This window comes from Lithobates pipiens, unplaced genomic scaffold (genome assembly GCF_037356315.1).
Source record: "Lithobates pipiens isolate NorthernLeopardFrog02 unplaced genomic scaffold, aLitPip1_a1.2 Scaffold_16, whole genome shotgun sequence".
In the NCBI taxonomy this organism is placed as follows: Eukaryota; Metazoa; Chordata; class Amphibia; order Anura; family Ranidae; genus Lithobates; species Lithobates pipiens.
The window spans coordinates 73562264-73582731 of record NW_027507748.1 but is presented as its reverse complement, the minus strand read 5'-3'; the positions used below and the strand labels follow the sequence as shown (position 1 = coordinate 73582731).

Sequence of the window (20468 nt, the reverse complement as noted above, 5' to 3'; positions counted from 1 at the left end):
AAAAAGTGACAATCAAAGATGGAGGCAGTAGGGATCTCTCCACCGATGCTTTCAGCTCCATTTCACTAGGGCCATCATGCATAGATGTGACCTAGCCACATGTGAATTATACTTGAAGAGTAACTCCACTTTTGTTGAGAAAAAACATTTGTCTCTGGGGGATCTATGTACATGGAGTTTACCAGCTGACCTCATTAGCACACACCCTTCACCCATCAACTAAGTTTTCACAGCATCCCCCGCATCTTTCCAAGCGTGCATTTGCCTGGCTTGCCCAGCTTCCCTTCAGATGGGCTCAGACTGCATGCTAAACTCACTGGGGTGGCTGAGCCAGAAATGGCATTGGAAAGCATTTCTACTTATCATGAAAAGTGAAATTCTGCCCAAAAAGTTGAACTTATCCTTTACGACTGTGGTGACATTGCCCTGTCTGCGCAGATGCCCCCTAGAAAGCAATGTCACCGTTGCCTTTAAGAAAATCCCGACCTAAACTGCGAGATCTGGCAGTACTGATGAACATGAAGCACACAATGTCATGCGATTCATCCCGCTCATGTAATGTACAAAATTGCATTTATTTGCTGGGGGAAAAAACACTTCTCCGCAAGATCCAGCAATATTCTAGAAGGGCGCAGGAACAAGGACCAAGGCAACATAGAAGCAGAGCAAAAATAGGTAAATACAGGAGCAGCTCATAAAATTAGAATATCGGTAAAAAATTAATTTATTTCAGTAATTTTGTGAAACTTTTATATAGATGCATTACACACAGTGTGATATATTTCGAAATTTCTTTCTTTTAATTTTGATGATTATGGCTTTACAGGTAGTGAAAACCCCAAATTTCTGTATCTCAGAAGATAAGAATATGACAGAAAACTAATAAAAACTAAAAAAAAAAAAAAAAAAAAAAAAAAGTACTGTATATACTCAAGTATAGGCCGACCCGAATATACAGTAAGCCGAGGGCACCTAATTTTACCAAAAAAAAAAAAACTGTGAAAACTTATCGACTCAAGTATAAGCCTAGGGTGGGAAATGCAGCAGCTACTGGGTAAACAATGCCCATCTGCAGCCTCACTGTGCCAATCTGCAGCCTCTCTGTGCCCACCTGTAGACTCACTATGCCCACCTGCAGCCTCATTGTGCCCATTTGCAACTGTACCTGTGATAACTAAAACAGTGGGTGTCTCCCGCTTTGTCATGCAGTCTGTTCGGCCGTCCATTGTAACAAAGCCCCTCCTCCTCGTTCGTGATAGATGGAACACTGACACAGTTTCCCAGCATTGCATCAGTGTTCCGTCTAACACAGACAAGGAGGAGGCGGGGCTTTGTTACAATGGACGGCTGAACAGACTGCATGACACAGCAGGAAACACCCATTGTTTTAGGTATCACATGTACAGCTGCAGATGGGCACCCTCACTCGAGTATAACCCGGGGGGGTGCTGAAATACTCAGCTTATACTCGAGTATATACGGTATGTCCATGTACAGTATAGTATGCTCTCAATGCTTGGTCAGGGCTCCATTTGCATAAAATACTGCATCAATGCAGCATGGCATGGAGGCGATCAGACTGTGGCACTGCTGAGGTGTTATGGAAGTACAGGTTGCTTTCCTTCAGCTCGTCTGCATTGTTGGGTCTGGTGGCTCTCATCTTCCTCTTGGCAATATCCCACAGTTTCTCTATGGGGTTTAGGTCAGGCGAGTTTGCTGGCAAATCAAGCACAGTGATACCATGATCATTAACCAGGTATTGGTAGTTTTGGCAGTGCAGCCAGGTGCCAAGTCCTGCTAGAAAATTAAATCAGCATCTCCATAACGCTGGTCAGCAGAGGGAAGCATAAAGTGCTCTATAGGGCTGCGCTGACTTTGGACTTGATAAAACACAGTGGACCAACAAAAGCAGATGACATGGCTAAGTCTAAAGCACAAACACATACTCGGAATCAATGCTCACCAAGCACAACATTAGCAGAAGGTGCCCAAAAGGTGCCGCTAAAGAGCTGAAAAACCACGTAGTACATCACTGCGTTTGTGTTTGTTGGCCGACAATTGTGTGCCGTTTGTATGCAAGACAAGTTCCCGGCCAACGCCCTTCAGACAAAAGTTCCGCCGCTTTGTCTGCGGAAAATCTGATCGTGTGCACGAGGCTTTAGTCTTATGCCACAGACGCTCAAGAGCACGGCTCTGTTTTTTGAGGCTTCTGGTATTGTCTGTCTGCCAGGGTTGTAGCGGTTGGGGCCTGATTCTGTGCATGGTGAGGGGGGCCAAGGTATCCAGGGTGGATGACACAATTTTATTCACTTTCCGAATTGAATTACGAAAGAAGAAAAAAATTCACTTTTTGATGATATTCTAATTTTATGAGATGCTCCTGTATGAAGAAAAAGTCACAGGTATATAAGAAAGTAAGGTTGTTTATTTCCTTCCTATAAAGTCCTCTTTAACCACTTAAGGGCCGAGACTCTTTCCGAGATTTGTTGTTTACAAGTTAAAAACTATTTTTTTTTGCTAGAAAATTACTTAGAACCCCCAAACATTATACATTTTTTTTCTAACACCCTAGAGAATAAAATAGCAGTCGTTGCAATACTTTCTCTCACACCGTATTTGCTCAGCGGTCTTACAAGCGCACTCTTTTTTTTTAAAAAATACACTTTTTTAAATTAAAAAATAAGACATTAGTAAAGTTAGCCCAATTTTTTTTTTTATATTGTGAAAGTTATGCCGAGCAAGTTGATACTCAACATGTCAGTCTTCAAAATTGCGGCAGTTCGTGGAATATCGACAAACTTTTACCCTTAAAAATCTCCATAGGCAACAAAAAAAAAAAATCTACAGGTTGCATGTTTTGAGTTACAGTGGAGGTCTAGGGTAGAATTATTTCTCTCGCTCTACCGATCGCGGCGATACCTCACATGTGTGGTTTGAACACCATTTTCATATGCGGGCGCTACTCACGTATGCGTTCACTTCTGAACGCAAGCTTGTCGGGACGGGCGCATTTAGAAAAAAAAAATTCTTATTTATTTTATGTTTTGTTTTTACACTGTTTCTTTTTAAAAAAATTTTCACTTTTATTCCTATTACAAGGAATGTAAACATCCCTTGTAAGGGCCGGTTCACACTGCGACGCGAGGCGAGGCGACACGGCTCGCCTCGCCTCGCTCCCGCAAGTCGCCCCCATTCAGTACTATGGAACCGTTCTGAGAGGAGCGACTCGAGTCGCTCCGACTCAGAAAAAAGGTTCCTGTACTACTTCGGGGCGACTTCGGGGGCGACTTGCATTGACTTCTATGCAGAAGTCCTCTGCAAGTCGCCGCTGAGCTCCCCGCAAGTCGCGGCGAGGTAAGTCGGAGACGCCTCGCCGCGGCTCGCTGTGTGAACCGGCCCTTACAGAAAAAAAGCATGACAGGTCCTCTTAAATATGAGATCTGGGGTCAAAAAGACCTCAGATCTCATATTTACACTAAAATGCAATAATAATAAAAAAAGGCCCTTTGAGAGCTATGGGCAGAAGTGACATTTTGACATCGCTTCAGCCCTGCAATGACATGGAGACAAGTGGGGGTCATCTTCACCTCATTCGTCTCCATGTCACACAAGGGGCAGCATCTGATTGCCTCCTGTGTGGCGGGGGGGCTCTCCCGCTGTCAATAAAAGTGATCTTGCAGCGAATCTGCCACAGAGACCACTTTTATCTTGAAGCGGACCACCCACTGAAGAAGAGGATACCGGGGGTTATGGTTGCTAGCTGCGGCCATAACAACGATACTCCTCTTCAAAGTACCGACGTATAACGACGGTGGGGGGTCCGGAAGTGGTTAAGTAACCAAAGCTGGGCATTTTACCCTCATTCCAGCCTCACTTTAAGAGATACAGTATTAAGGAAAGATCTGCTTAACGGAATAGGTTTGAAACCAAAGTGGCCTAGCAGGTTTTTATTACATTAGCACAGCCAATAAAATATAAAGGACAATTCTACCATTCCTGAGCAGTGTAATGTTTCTAGTGGATGAGACTGCTGGGAGCAATTCACAGCTCTCTCCATCCTTACAGCATACAAACCATTTCTTTATCTGCTGGTGCTTTGTAGCTTGTTCCTGAAGGATCTTCTATTGCCAGCAATAGAACCAATCTACGCAACATCAAATCTTGTATATTTTTCTTTAAAGCAGACCTAGCATTAGATCATTTCCCCCCATGTTAATAGGGTCACCATAGCAAAATATTGTATTTTAGAAGTGTATGTGGTTAGTACATCTAGCTGATTATGCATAGTGTACTGTATGTTACTATGAATGATTTCATTCCACGTGCCCATATTTAGATTTTTTTTTTTCTAAAAATACCAGAGGTGCTTAAAGTATATGAACCCTCACTTTGTAAAAAGGCAAAACATTTATATATATATATATATATATATATATATATATATATAAAAATACAGTGGGGAAAATAATTATTTGATCCCCGGCAGATTTTGTAAGATTGCCCACTTACAAAGAAATGAAGGGCCTATAATTGTTATCGTAGGTGTATTTTAAATCATAGACAGAATTTCAGCCAAAAATCCAGAAAAAAAACGCATGATACAAATGTTATAAATGGAGTTGCAGTTCAGTGAGTAAAATAAGTATTTGATCCCCCACCAACCAACAATAATTCTGGCTCCCACTGATTGGCTACAGTATGTGCTCATGTGGTACAGATTAGTCCTGTTAATTTAAGAAGGTTCTCCTAACGACAACTCGTCATTTGTATAAAAGATACCAGTCCACGGAATCTCTTTCTTCCATTCAAACCCACCATCATGGGCAAGACCAAACAGCTGTCAAAGGATGTCAGGGACAAGATTTTAGACCTGCACAAGGCTGGAATGGGTTACAAGACCATCAGCGAGAAGCTTGGTGAGAAGGAGACCACTGTTAAAGCGATTATTTTCAAATGGAAGAAATACAAAATAACCATCAAATTACACTTGATCTGAAGATTTTGTCTCATGGGGTAAGGATGATCATGAAAAAAAGGTAGGGATCAGCCCTGAACTACACAGGAGGCGCTTGAGAATGATTTCAAGGCAGTTGGGACCACAGTCACCAATCAAACCATTGGTAATACATTACGCCACCTTGGGCTGAAATCCTGCAGTGCCCGCAAGGTCCCCCTCCTTGGGAAGGAACATGTACAGACCCATCTGAAGTCGGCCAATGAACATCTAAATGATTCAGAGAAGGATCGGGAGAAAGTGCTGTGATCGGATAAGAACAAAATGAAGCTCTTTGGCATTAACTCGACTCGCAGTGTTTTTGGGGTTTAGATAAGCTTTGAAGTGTTAAACCCACATTATAAAAAACTATCAATAAATGGTGTATTAAATGCTGCTCATACTCACTCCGTCACTATGGGATTTGTTTCCTGTTCTCTGTATGCATAAAAAAATGGTTGATCCTGCTGCTGATCCCTATTCAGCTAGGAATTTAACATATGTGGGGGTAACTCTGCACATGCTCAGTTTTCAGTGAGGTTCTATGATGTGCATTTCCTCCCCATCACATCTGAGCAGCCCATGTGACTATAGTCACACATGTGGGCATATACACAGTGGTAGATGACAGCCCACTCCATCCCTCCTCCATGCCCAGTAACCAGCTAAACACAATGGGGGGCAGGATATTACATGTAGATTGATGAAGGCTTAATTTCCCCCTTTATCACGTACCGGGTGCTGGAAGCCAATGGAGAGAGGGCTTCCCTTGCAGCTAGGTCTCCGGACTCCCCTGGAGGTGAGACAGGAGGAGTCAGGCACAAAGTAGCACAGGTTGCCTGCAGAGTTGCTTGCAGAAGGATTCAGGGATACTGCAGATGTAATGAGCAGAGGCTGCAGGCAGATGGTGCCTGTGAGGTGTGGGAGGTATGCAGAATCACAGTGTCAGAAGAATAGTCAGTACAAGCCAGGATCAGGAGCCAGGTGAATAACAGAGCAGACAAAGTCAGGTGGATAGCCGAGATCAAACACAGAAGCAGGGAGAAGGTATACATAAGACAACTTGGGGTCGAGGACTGGAGCAAGCAGGTGACAGGTCAGGAACAAGCCGGGTCAGTAACTAACGGTTGGTTCACACTGAGGCAACACGACATACAGAGCGACTTTGCAAGGTGACTTTGAGCGACTTACAACACGACTTCAAGTCGCCCCCAGGCCAGGCGACTTTGTCTGTGGCCAATCACAGAATAATTAGCTCTCTGGGAGGGGTTTGCCTATATTGTGTCAATCTCGCCACTTTTATCGGAGCATGCTGGGACTGTGACGTCATAAGGGACGGGGTCACCGGGTGACATCACCCAGTGACCACACCCCATGCCTAAATATGTCGTTGCGCACCTCGCACACAGCATTACAGCGGGAGAGAGCTTTGTGTCAACAACAAAAGAGAAGAGGGAAGAAGACGACAGTAAAGACCGGGCTAATGCTAGCAAAAGAGCGGCAAAAGAGCAGAAGATAGCGGAGGAGCCCAGGAGAAGAACCGGAGAGCGGGAGAAGAGGCCAGAGAGCGGGAGAAGAGGCCAGAGAGCGGGAGAAGAGGCCAGAGAGCGGGAGAAGAGGCCAGAGAGCGGGAGAAGAGGCCAGAGAGCGGGAAAAGAGGCCAGAGAGCGGGAAAAGAGGCCAGAGAGCGGGAGAAGAGGCCAGAGAGCAGGAGAAGAGGCCCGGAGAGTGGAGGAGTCAGAAGAGACCCCTGAAGTCGGAAGAGACCCCCCGGAGCAGCCTAATAAATTACATGAAAAACCTGTCTAGTGTGTTTTTTTTTATTAACACTTATTTCCCCCTGGTGAATGGGTAGGGGTACAATGTACCCCATACTCATTCACATAGGATGGGGGGCAAGGATCTGGGGGCCCCCTTATTAAAGTTGATGTATATCTACATGCGGCAGTCAGCAAGTTGTTAAAATAAAATAAAAAACGCAAACCTTTACAATCCCTTTAACTGTTGTAAGCTCCCCTGGCAATGTTGCAGAGTCCTAACTCCATCACGGTCAGTTTTTTTTAATGGACAGCTTGATCAGCACACAAATGAGGATAAAATGATCCAATTTGTTTGTATACTGAATACTAAGAGTACAAGTATTACCTGCATACAGTTATTAGAATACATTACTCTTCACAATAGCAGTCCTGGCATATGCATGAGAGATTTTAATGATGAGGTGTAAACAGTTATAATGTCACATCACCAGTAAATTGTTTTTGCATAGATAATGTCAATAGGCACAAAATGGCGGCTCTGCGGAGCGGAAGTGACAGATAACACTGTCCACAAAGGGAAAAACACTGTCTACACTTTGGTGACTTTCTACGCAGTTGATAAGTTATGTGAGTCAGAAGAATTGTGTGGATGAACAAACAGTTTGTTATGCCAAACAGAAGAAGAAAAAAAAAGAGAAATGAGTTTGTGACCCCAATCATATCAACAATATGAAAAGTGACAATTACGGAGAGGAATTTCACCATGCTGGAAATACATAAACAACGTGCACATTTAATTATGAAGTGAGCCAGGCTGAGGTCTCATTATGACAGATGCTGGGTAGAGGCTGTGTAATGAGAGATCACAATATGCAATCTCCATTCCCTGGCACTGCCCACCTTACACTACCCCTCTAATTACCAAGTCATTACAATTCCTTGTTTTCATTAACATGCTGTAATAAACGCACTAATTAACACAGCCCAGGCCCCTCACTTATTATTTCAAGTCCACGTCTATTTCTGTCTTTTGCTGCTGTACATGAGTAATTAACGTTAGAAGATCCAAACAAAAAAAAAAAGTTAATGCATCTGATGTCCTACAGTAGGTTCAAGCGGGATTTTGAAGGGTGCAATGTTAGGGTGAAAAATACATTTGAAGCCTAATTAAACCTTTACTTTAAAGGGATTGTAAGGTCTCAGAGTTCTTCACCTCAATGCACTAAAGTGAAAAACTTTCTTTGCTGCAGCTGCCCCCATCCCCCTCCCATCTCTTTAGCAGCAAAACAAATACTCTTGCGCACAAATCTGTTGACCCGGCGATCCAAAGTTGAGAGTGGATAATATCTCAGGCCTTGCTGCCCTCCAGGATCGGGGTATCTTAGTAGTCAAAAAAGAGAATAGAAGAGGCTATGAGGAAGAAGGTAATCCTTCGAAACGCGTCAGTCAGCAGTGGTTCCTCTCTCTAGGATATGGAGACTGCTACCACTAGATGAATTATCATAATCCAACTGTTACATTGTGCTTCTTTCCATCCTTACGAGTCGTTTTTAATACTTTTTCTTTTAACCGCTTGACGGCCGCGCTATAGCCAAATGACGGGCACAGTGCGGACCTGAATTTCCGGGAGGCCGTCATAGGACGGCCTCCCCTGTGCATGCACCCTGCGTAGCGCGCTGTGATCACCGAGTCACTGAGACTCGGGTGATAACCGATCCGAGTAAGGGGCTGGTCCTGGCTCCTTACCATGTGATCAGCTGTCAGCCAATGACAGCTGATCACATGATGTAAACAAAAGCTCGGTAATCAGGTTTTTTTTTCCCTCACGCTAACAGCGCGTGGAGAAAAAAAGTAGAAAACTGGCTCATCTGCAAGGGACATTGGTCTCGAAGAGGAAGAGGCAATTATGCCTCACCTGTGCCCACTAGTACCCCCTGCCAGTGCCACCTGCCATTGCCCACAGTGCCACCTATCAATGCCCACCAGTGGTGCCAATCAGTGACACCTAGCAGTGCTACCTATCAGTCTAAGCGATCAGTGCCCATTATTGCCACCCATCAGTGCCCATCACTGCCCATCAGTGTCGCCTCATCATCGTACATCAATGAAGGAGAAAACTTACCGGTTTTAAAATTTTATAACAAAATATAAAAGATTTTTTTTTTTTTTTAAATTCGGTCTTTTTACATTTTTTTTTAAACAAAAAATAAAACCCACAAAGGTGATCAAATACCACCAAAAGAAAGCTCTATTTGTGGGAAAAAAATTATAAAAATGTCATTTGTGTACAGTGTTGTATGACCGCACAATTGCCATTCAAAGTGTGACAGCGCTGAAAGCTGAAAATTGGTCTGAACAGGAGGGGGGTTTAAGTGCCCAGTAAGCAAGTGGTTAATAAATATAATCAAAGGATAATGCACAAGGCTGGTGTGCCCTCTTTTTGCTATTTTTTTTCCTCGTATCTCTTACCTGAGCCCGATCCGACTCAGCGATGTGCATGAGCCCAGCTCTCTCTCCTCAGTGGACAGATTGATGATAGCAGAAGGAGCCACTGGCTCCAGCTGCGGTCAATCAAATCCAGTGACTCGAGAGCGGGGGGGGGGGGGAGGGATCTGCACAGGTGCCCCCAGGGAAAAGGGCTTTCCATGGGGGCACCTGGTAAAGGGGAGAAGACAGGAGCGCCAGTGGGGCACCCCAGAAGAGGAGGATGGGGCTGCTCTGTGCAAAACCTTTGCACAGAGCAGGTAGGTATAACGTTTTTTATTTTTATAAAAATGAACCTTTACAACCACTCTAAATATGGTAAATGCATTCCAGGTTCATAAAAATGGTTCAATTTTTTATAGTTATTTTCTTTCAAAAGCAGCCACAGCAAGAATGGAAAAGCCTGCGCGTCCTGCTAGGAGCTGTAGAAAAGGACCCTGGCTGTGGTGACACTTCCCTTCAATCGGCTCTCAGTGCTCTCCTTACTGAGCTCTGCCATGTGTAACTTCAGCTCTCTGCCCTCTTTTTTCTGAACATGCTTTGTAATTCAGCATTTTAAACAGATGTAGAGGAGAGAAGACTGCAGATAAACAGGTACAACTTATGTAAGAGGATTTGTTTAATCTCTTTCATCTGAGGCCAGTCACTTCACTTTGTATATGTAAGGGGTTAAAACAACTTTAAAGCCTTTACATATACTGTACTACACCCGTTACATAAACCCAGTGAAGTGACTGGCCTCAGTTGGTACACAGAGATAAAACATATCCTCCTACAAGCATTATACCCGTTTATCTGCAGCCATCTCTACAGCTTCCCCTTCTCTAAAGCTTTCTAAAACACACCGATAAAAGGATTTTTCTCAGCTCCAGAGGGCAGGCAAGGAGGATCTGTATTCACACACAGCACAGCATAGAGCAGGGAGATGAGTGTAAGCTGACAAATGAATGGAGGGAATGGACACAACCCCCTCTACCCAGTCTCATAGGGAAACATCCACTGTGGTGTTGATATAACTTGTCAAAAATGCTCATGCTCAGTTGTGTCTTTTGTGCTGGAGTGAACATTTACTTGTTCTCAGATAGCCCGGTCACATGATATAGACATCATACATGTGGGCGTGTATACAGGCTGTAGTGGAAATCTCCTCCTACCTGAACTCTCAGCACTGGAGAAACTGTGCAGTTTATGTTGTAACTGTGGTATACAGATCATCCAAAAGGGTATATACCGGCAATATTTTAATGTAAAAAAGAAGATTTATAAGCTGTGGACACTGTGTGGGGGCGGATTAACTATTTTCATATTACTGGGTTTAGTAAGACCCCTTTCACACCGGGCCATTTTTCAGGTGCTTTTGGGCTAAAAATAGCACCCATAAAGCACCTGAAAAAGACCTCCTCTGCAGCCCCAGTGCTTTCGCACTGGAGCGGTGCGCTTGCAGGATGTTAGAAAAAGTCTTGCAAGCAGCATTTTGTATACACCACTCCTGGCATTAGAATGAATGGGCACCGCCACCAAAGTGTCTGCAAAGCGCTTTGGCAGCGGCGCTTTGCGGGCACTTTTAACCCTTTACTCGGACGCTAGCAGGGGTTAAAAAGCGTCCCGCTAGTGGCCAAAAAGTGCCGCTACCAAAGTGCTTTGGCAGCGGTGCCCATTAATTCTAATGCCAGGAGTGGTGTATACAAAATGCTGCTTGCAGGACTTTTTACCGCCATCACCACCCCTCAGTATGAAAGTAGCCTAACACTTTAATGTTGTAAAAATGTTGTTTATATGTATCATTTAGTGTTCCACCTCTATTCCTCCATGATTCCCCCATCAACCAGACCTCTGCAATGCCCGCTGTCTGTAACAAGCTCACCGCTTTCCATGACCTTTTTATCTCAAAATCTGTCAACTTGCCGTTATTGGAACCTGGCTTCAAGAATCTAAGCCTGCCTCTTTATCTGCCCTCTCCTATGGTGACCTCCACTTGACTTCCCTCACAGGCAAAAGTGAGGAGCAGTTGGAATCTCATTCCCATAAAGCACTTTTAAAAGTTCTTCCTTTGCCTCCCTCTCTATTCCCCAACTCTTGAAGCGCACTCAATTTGCCTTTTTTTTCCAGTTTCTCTCAGGATTGATGTGGTTTATCAGCCTCCTGAACTGGTGTCACACTTCCTAGAGGATTTCTCTGCCTGGCCACCCTACATTCTCTCCTCCGAAATAGTTATTAACTAGGGATGCACCAAAAATTTCGGGCGAAAATAGCGTTTTATGCACTTTGCCGAAAGAGAAAACACGCCGCTAATATAGCTGAAAATGGGGCGGTCCCTCACCCCTGGTGCTGCCCGGTACGGGGGTGTCGTTGTGGAGCGCCCCCGTCCAGTCCTCTCTTCCTCGACGAGGCGGCTGAAAGGCAGAAAACAAAATAGTGCTCTATGGAGGAAAGCTGTCAGCACACCGCGTTAAGGAGCGGCTTGTCGGTATGATCAGAAGGAGGAGCATCATCAGTGTGCAGCGCCGCGGGGGTTAAGAGTGCAGGACTTGTTGTTTGACATGCTGGTAGAAACAGTGAGCCCGCTCGGTGAAGCTATACTTCAAGTGTCTTGGCTGTCTGGGACTTTACATCCTGATTGGCTAACTTTGACTGACAGCAGCAGGAGCCAATGGTGCTGCTGCCGTGTCTCAGCCAATCAGGTGAGAGAGGGAGAGGGGGCAGGGCTGGATTGCAGCTCCATGTCTGAATGGACACACGGAGCTGTGACTTGGCTCAGATGCCCCCATAGCAAGCTGCTTGCTATCGGGGGAACTCAACAGGAGGGAGGGGCCAGGAGCACAGAAGAGGGACCTAGAAGAGGAGGATCGGGGCTGCTCTGTACAAATCCACTGCACAGAGGAGGGAAGTATAACATGTTTGTTATTTTTGTAGGGGGGAAAAAAAAAAGGAGAGACATTTTCAAATCACTTCAATCTTTAAGCAAAGTTTACCAAGCAATCAAAATATCTAACAGCGAGATAGAATAAAAAAGTTTTGTAAATGACTAAATTCACAGAAATCATAGACGGCAGAACATGGATGGCACTTTGATAGTCAAGAGACGGACTAAACAGCAACACAGAGGTGTCCATAGTTTTCATACATCACACTCCACCCGTCTGGCCAACACTTAGCAGACATGCTTTCAGGTATCCTTTTAATAATATTATCAATACAAAAAAATAAAAACTGAAAACCTCACCTGGTATGTCTGGAGCTCTGACGAGAGTCACCATGTAATCCTCTTTGAAAGCCTGTTCTAACACATGTCCCAGTATTGCAGCACAGGAACGCCAATACGCCTGAAATCCAGGAGAAAGGAATTAGAAATCCTATTACTAGCATTACCTGGTTAATACAGACTTATCCGTCAAAGTAGTGCAATGAACAGTTATATCCAAAAGGTTAAATCCTATGGCAACCAGACAGATTACATCTTAGTTTAGTGTGTGCCACCGGCGCAAAACAAATTCCAAATATTCTATAATGCAGGGCTAGGCTGCAGCTAATATTCACCACTAGATCAGTGGAAAAATGTGTAAATAAATAAATAAATAAAATAAAAAAACGGTTTGTGGCCCTTTAAATACATAAATCAAACAGTGTATTAATGTGCTAATGATTTTCCATCAAAAAACATATTGTAGAAATCTGAAGAGTCCCATAGCAAAAATAAAAATAAATATAAAAAATATATAAAGCGACATGGGATTTGTGGCTTCAATTTGTCCTCCCTCTCCAGAGGGTGTTGCCCTTAGAACATCATGACGATGTCATCTCCTTACTGCATGACGAGAATGGAGACCGCCCTGAACCAACCGGGGTTCCCCCCCCATACTTAACATACCTTGCCCGTGCTTCCCCTTTCCCACCCATGTATCCTCTGCACTTTGGAGATACTAGTTCCCCCCACCCATTGAGTCCTACCCAGATGAGGTGGGGGGCGGTTGGGTGGGGGGGGGGGAGCAGATGCAGGGTTTATCTCCCCGGGCCTGGGCCTCGGGCTGAGAATTTTCTGATAGAGGGGACCTTTGGCCCTGTAGGGATATTCCCGGGGGCTCAGACTACGGGTACACAGTGATGGCCGTTTTTGTCTTTTGAGAACTATATTAACTGGAGGATTATATGAGAATAGTCTGGGATTTGGTGGAGACATATCTACTCGCCTACATGGAGGATTAAAGAAAGACAACACACAGTGCTTTTTGGTAAGCACATAGATTGGATGGTGGTGGTCAATCACAAGACCATGGCTTTGGAAGTCACCATTTGTTCAGCACGGTGGATTAACCCTTTTTGGACTTTGTTTATTTTCATATTTTATATTTATATTTTTGCTATGAGACTTCAGATTTGTACAATATGTTTGATAAAAAATCATTAGCACATTGATACACTATTTGATTTATGTATCTAAAGGGCCAGCTCAGCTACACAAACAAAAAGTTTTTTTTACAGACTGATTACATCACACTAAAATGAGTTGGTTGTTCGGAGTAATTGTATTTGGCAAATTACGCTTGGTAATTTTGAATGTGAATTCGCCCACCTGTATTTCTTGTATTACTTGTAACAGGATCCTTAAAAACTTTCAAAAGGGTTCCCACAGCTAATGAAAGTAAGAGGTCAGTAAAAAAAGCCCCCAACTTAGGTACGTGTCAAGGACTTCGGGGAAATCCTCATCTCTCTCTCTATTCTGCAGATACTGAGAACACATCACTTCAAACTGAATACTAAGTGGGAGGTCCCGCTTTACTATGTGTTTTAGTGTTATACTAAAAAAAATATATATTTTTAGCGGCACTTTCACACTGAAGAGACAGCAGCGGCTGTTTCAGGTCGGTTTACAGGCGCTATTTTTAGCGCAATAGCGCCTGCAAAACAACCCAGTGTGAAAGGGGTCTAAGAGCCCCTTTCACACCTATGCACTTCTGCCGCACTAAAAGGCACATTTCACATTGCTGCCCTGCAGTTTAAAAGTCCTGCAAAAGTGCACCAAAGATGCAACTTCCATTTAAAGTGATTGTAAGCGATCACCTTGTAAAACAAGCCACTCAGTCTGAAATAGAAATGAAAGATAACACATTGGTGTATAGATTAAAAAAATATTTTTTTATTATTTATTATTATTTTTTTCCCCTTTTTTAGAAAAGTGATTGCCATCCCCCTGTTGCCTCTGTTCTCAGCTGCATAAGAGTTGGGGGGGAGGAGAAGCAGTACACTGAGCTTCCCATCCCGGCGAATGGCTGCGGGAGTGGGGGGGGTGTGTCAGGACAAGTATGAGACTTTCTCCTACAAGTACATGGTACAGCAAGCACATATCAGGAATATGAAATGTTGGGGTAACAAACGCTTTAAGTTAATGGAAAATGCACAAAAAAAAAAAAGCACACAGGGTATGTTTTAGGTGCGTTTCTGGGGTCACATGGCACAAAGATGCTGAATGTTAACGATTGGGCACCCGCTGGTGTTCTTAGCAACCAGAAAATATGTAATGGTTAAGGAGCAGAAAACATGGCAGCTTCCTTAACAATGAGCGGATATGCAAACAATGCCTCATCGCACTCCTCCCCATACACTGCTGGGGTAGCGCTGGAATTCTGCAGCCATCCAGCTCCAACCGCCCCCCTCTCCTCCCCTCACATTCTTTGAGCCTCTCCAGGCTGACCCACCCGCTGTCCATCCAGCTCCTTCCCCCTTCCATAGTAGCATTGCTCCTGCGCAAGAGGAGTTAAGAATGCTGACCATGAAGTAGGTACGGGGGGGCATTATCACTGGTTTGTTATGGACGTTGGCGGGTTGTGGCATCTTTACAACCACCCTGATGGTGTCCTTACCAACCAATGAATAGGTGATAGATTAAAAGTCAGTAGCTACAAAAAATTTAGCTGCTAACTTTTAATAAACAGACACCTGTTCCCCCTCCTCTCCTCAGCACCTCCATTGAAACTGTGGGCACCCGGCTGTGACAACTTATGGCATCACAGCCGGGCGCGTACTGCGCTCTTCCAGTGGACACGCAATCTTCTGGGACCCGTCACGTGTAACAGAAGATTGCCGAGAGGGAGAGGAGGAGTCACCTAGGCAGCCCGTAGGCGGAAGGAGGAAGTGGGACAGGAAGTCCCTCTCTAAAGTAGGGACCCACTCCCCCCCCCCCAAAAGCGGAAGTTCCACTTTTGGGTAGAACTCTGCTTTAAGGAGCCATCACTCAACAGCATCCTTAACCAGCTATTCACACATCTGTGCACTTTAGAAGCGTGCAGGGTGCAAGCAACCTAAAAAAACACCACCTTTTTTACTGATCTGAACACAAGTGCATTGTTGTCTATGAAGCATTGCACACAGCTATGTAAAGATCAGTAATACAAGAATGAGTACGGAGCCATTAATGAAAATTAATAGTAATTTACACGCATTAGGCCCCTTTCACACTAGCGTACTGATCGGGTCCACCTGTCTGTTCTTCAGGCAGACCCGACCGGACCCTCCAGTCTCCTCTATGGAGCGGCGGGTGTCAACGGACATTTTGTTGACACCCCATCTAATCCTGTTCACTGAAAAAAGATGGATGGGGATCCGTTCTATTCCAGATCGGATCGCAGTAGGGTGTAAATGTCCATTGACATCTGACCACCCATAGAGGAGCACGTACTGTGTCTGCTCCACATAAGAGGAGCAGACACGGACCAGCCATCCGCCTGCTCAGCAGGGGACAGCGGACAGATTTCCCGCCGAACAGGCAGACTCCAATGGAGCCCACCCTGTGTAGAAGGGGCCTAAGCATGTATACATGTGAATATCACAACACTAGAAACTAGAAGAGCATGAAGAAGAATTTGAATGCATATATACGCATATGATTACATGCCTATATCTGTGTATATGCAAGATCTTTACAGAACATTTAACGGAAGATCTGTCAACAAGATCCTGAGTATAAACATCAATAAAATGATTACGTCTGTGTGCAGCAAGAGGCCTTACTGTTCTAAGAAATTATTACTGTGAAAGCCGAGGAAGAAAAAAAATCTTTCCAGCAACAGATTTATTGTAAAGTAACGGTGTTGTACATAGCTGGTAAATAATGCGGCACATAGCGTGTGGCAAGATTGTAACCCATAGCTGCAGTTTGTGATGTTCATTGGAAATGAAAAGCCCCAATCCTCCGAATGCATTAGGAACTAATTGAGTAGCTGGTTTCCTCCTGTTCATCATTTAATATGCTCAGACAAATATCTCTCAGGTGTACATATTTGCAATTAGGAAATCTAAAATTAGGAAGCACATATGTGTTTAAGGACATCTACCCGAGTCATGTAAAAACAAGAGCGGTTTCCTTACAATGTCTCCTCATTTGTGAGAGCAAAAATCAGCTCTGGTCCATCGTTACTAATCAGCATATAAATACATGTCCACATGAGGCCCTAGGAGCCCCTAGCCAATCACCTCCACAAAGGGGGGCCTACTGGAAGAGGGGATTGTAGTAGAACAATCTCACCGGTGGTCTGATTCATTCTGACTGTTCTATCGATTATGGAGAAAGAGCAGAGAAGTCGATTGTCTAGTATGGATTGGGTATTAGTTCCTCCTACCGATGCTTTATGCTTTGTTTATCTCAGACAAAGAAAGTGTAGACCACTAGATCTATATGCACAAACAGGCACAGCATGGCCTTCCAAGATTTACTACGGATGGGTTCACAGAGACAAAAACAAAAAAGGTACCTTGACGTGATGTGAAAGATGAAAGATGAAAGATGTGAGATAGAGATAAAAATGTTCAGCTCAAATGACAATCTCTTGGCTTGTGGGAGCGGCAGAAACCCAGGAACCAAATAGACTAAGGGGGCACAGATCAATGTTGTCCATGATAAGCCAGCACTGAGAACATCTACCTGTGCTCCTCTCCTAGTCTCCCCCTCTACCGCTCCAGGAAGCTTAAAGTGTAACTCCACTTTCGAGGGGGGGAAAAAAAAACAAGTAAAAAAAATTTAAATAGTATAGCGTATACAACTGCGACTCAAGTCATATTGTAATTAAATCTTATTAAAAATGACCTTTCCTTTTCATTCAGCAGCTCTGTAATTTTCTGTAAAATCCAATGCAATATGGCAGCCCTCCCCTAGAAACACAATTTCCCGTTTGTGTGATTGGCTCATTGATTTTTTTTTCCTCATTAGAGCTCTGCAGGTGCAGCAGCAGATTGATAATTATGAGACCACTCCCATTAGATTCACTTACCACATGAACGAAAAAAAATTAGGAGCTTGCTGTACTAACTATGCAACGTTAGTACAGTGATCTCCCTGGTGAGCTATTGTGTTCTGATAGGGGGGACTGCCCCCTTTAGCAGCAAGCACTGATCAGCTGATTTTCCGGAATGCCCGTTTCTGTCGGACAGGCTGCTGTACACACTGGTACCCTATTTCCCCGAAAATGAGACCTAGCGTGATTGTCGTGATGACTGCAATATAAGCCCTACCCCCCAAATAAGCCCTAGTTAAAGTCCTTCTAGGTCTTATTTTCAGGGTAGGGCTTACTTTTGGGGAAACAGGGTAGGGCTTATATTGCAGCCATCACCGACAATCACGCTAGGTCTTAATTTCGGAAAGAGGGTAGATTGGCAAGCGGTTTCTGTTCAACCAGCTGATACCCTGCCCATGTGTACTAGCCCTAAGGTGTCACTGAGATTTGTTTTTGAATTCGGCAAAGAACCTGGTTGATCCTGTCGCTCTCTATCTCCACCTTCTGTTCATGACCCCAATTCAGCTAGGGATTTTGCGCCTGTGGTGGCAACTCTGCACATGCTCAGTTTTCAGTGAGTTTCTATGCTGAGTATTTCCTCCCCATCATATCTGAGCAGTCCATGTGACTATAGAGTCACACATTTGGCCATATACACAGTGGTAAATGACAGCCTGCTCCCTCCCTCCTCCTCCATTTCCACTAACCAGCTAAACACAATGGGGGTGGGATATTACATGTAGATTAAATGGAGGCTTCACCTCCCTCTTATTCAGAATAACAGGCTTGGAGGAGTGGGACAAAGCACGTGACTGGCAGAGATCCACCCACACCATGGTATTTCTACAGATAACTTGTTTTCCAGAGTCTTTCCGGACAGCACCTGAGAGGTCGTGACTTCTCCCATTGGAAACCAGGAAACACCCCCTTCTTCCAAATCTTTAAAGGGAGGCACCTCTCTACCACACCTCAGTTGTAGCAGAGAACCTCCAGCCCCAGCTTTAACACATAAGCACATATGTTAGTCACAGCATAGTACATCAAACAGGCCGGGTCGTTGCTGTCCTGAAAGACTTCTGGAAAACAAGTTACCGGTATGTCTAACTTGAATTTTCCCAAGGCGTCTTTCAGGACAACACCTGAGAGGATAACGGAGACTTACCCCTTTAGGGCAGGACAGCAGCCTACATAACCTTCCTGCCAAATTCCTGATCACTGGCAGATGTGAGGTCCAGCCTGTAATGTTGCGCAAAGGTGCGGAAACTTGACCACGTTGCCGCCTTGCAAATTTGTTCAGGGTTGGCACCAGCCCCTTCTGCCCAAGTGGGCGCCAGTGCTCTGGTTGCACAAATTCCCTCTGGTGGAGACAAACCTGCATGCAAGTATGCTTCCAAGATGGATAACTTCAGCCATCTGGCTAATGATCCTTTAGAAGCCTGGCAACCGTTCTTTTAGCCCGAAAAAACAACAAATAATGAATCTGTATGTATAAAATCCTTTGTAATTTCCAGGTAGCGTAACAAAGACCGTTTGACATCCAACATATGAAAAAAGGCCTCCTTCTCCCCCGATGGGTTAGCACAGAAGGTTGGGCGCTCAGTGTCCTGTGAACGATTATGCAATGAAGCTACTTTAGGTAAAAACTTTGGGTCTGTCCTAAAAATAACTCTATCCAGGAACACTGACAGGTAAGGTACCCTAATTGACAAAGCGTGTAGCTCACTGATCCTGCGTGCTGAAGTAATGGCAATCAGGAACACCGCTTTAATAATGAGACATTTGAGTGATGCTTGTTCCAAAGGTTCAAATGGACTCCTTGCTAGGGATTGTAGGACTACCGACAGGTCCCACTTAGGGAAATTCTTGACCGGTGCTGGCCTTGATCACCGCTATTGCAGCAACCTGTATTTTTAAGGTACTGACTGCTAGTCCTTTATCTGCCCCATCCTGTACAAACTCCAAGATGGAAACAAGGCTCCTTGGATCTTGGGCAGCTGAATTGCACCATGAGTTATAGACCACCCAGATTTTAGTATAAATGGTTCTTGTTACTATATTCCTACTTGATAGAAATGTTTTAATTAGACGGTCGGAACACCACTTACTCCTTAGCAGTTGCTCCTCAGATACCAGGCTGCGAGAGATAGCCTGGCCACTTCTGGATGATTTACTGGGCCTTTGCTTAACAGATCCTGCCTGAGCGGTAGATGCCAACAAGGCTTGGTCGCCATTCCCAGAAAGGTTGAGAACCAGGTCCTTTTTCGGCCAAAACTGAGTAATTAGGATGACTGGTACCCCTTCCAGCTGGATTTTCTTTAGTACCAGTGGGATTAACTGGAATGGGGGGGGCAAGTAAAGGTGAAATCTCCATGGATGCGCCAGTGCATCTCTCCCTAGTGATCCGTCAAGATTGTTTAGGGAAAAGAACTGGGGAACCTGTGCATTCTCCTTTCTCCTTTGAGGCGAACAGGTCCACCTCTGGCTGTCCCCACATACTGCAAATCGTTGAAGACCTCCGGATTCAGAGATCACTCTGCTTCCTGAACAGGGTACCAGCTTAGGAAATCCGCGCCACTCTGTCCAGGTTCACCTTTAGGTGGATTGCTGACAGGGATAGCAAGTGCTTTGCTGCCCACAGAAGGATTTCGGTTGCCAGTGCTTAGGTAGGTACCTGCTCCTTGTTTCCCCCATCTGTTAAGATAAGCAACAGCCGTGTTGTCCGTTTAATAATTATTTATCATCTTGTGCAACATTGCTGGATCAAAATGGGAGCCAAGGTAAATATTAGGGGGGCTGCTGCACACGGAAGGTTTTTTATCTTAATGCATAAAATCAAGATTTAAAAAAAAAAAAAAACTTCCGCCTTTAGAACCACTTTAAACAAGCAATGTGTGTACAGTATCATAAAGAGATACATTCTAAGATTGTCGTTGAAGTGTTTTAAGACCCATCTCTTCCATTCAATAT

The 20468-nt window shown here is 44.4% G+C and overlaps 1 protein-coding gene across 1 annotated transcript in view; it reads right to left on the bottom strand.

The window, feature by feature from the left end:
• The window catches only part of MRPL39 (mitochondrial ribosomal protein L39), a 211353-nt gene that overhangs the window by 122103 nt on the left and 68782 nt on the right, over positions 1–20468 (bottom strand). Inside the window, exon 4 of the mRNA XM_077480042.1 lies at positions 12461–12560. Within this exon, the coding sequence (XP_077336168.1) occupies positions 12461–12560 (100 nt within the window). The remainder of the gene's footprint in view (positions 1–12460; positions 12561–20468) is intronic.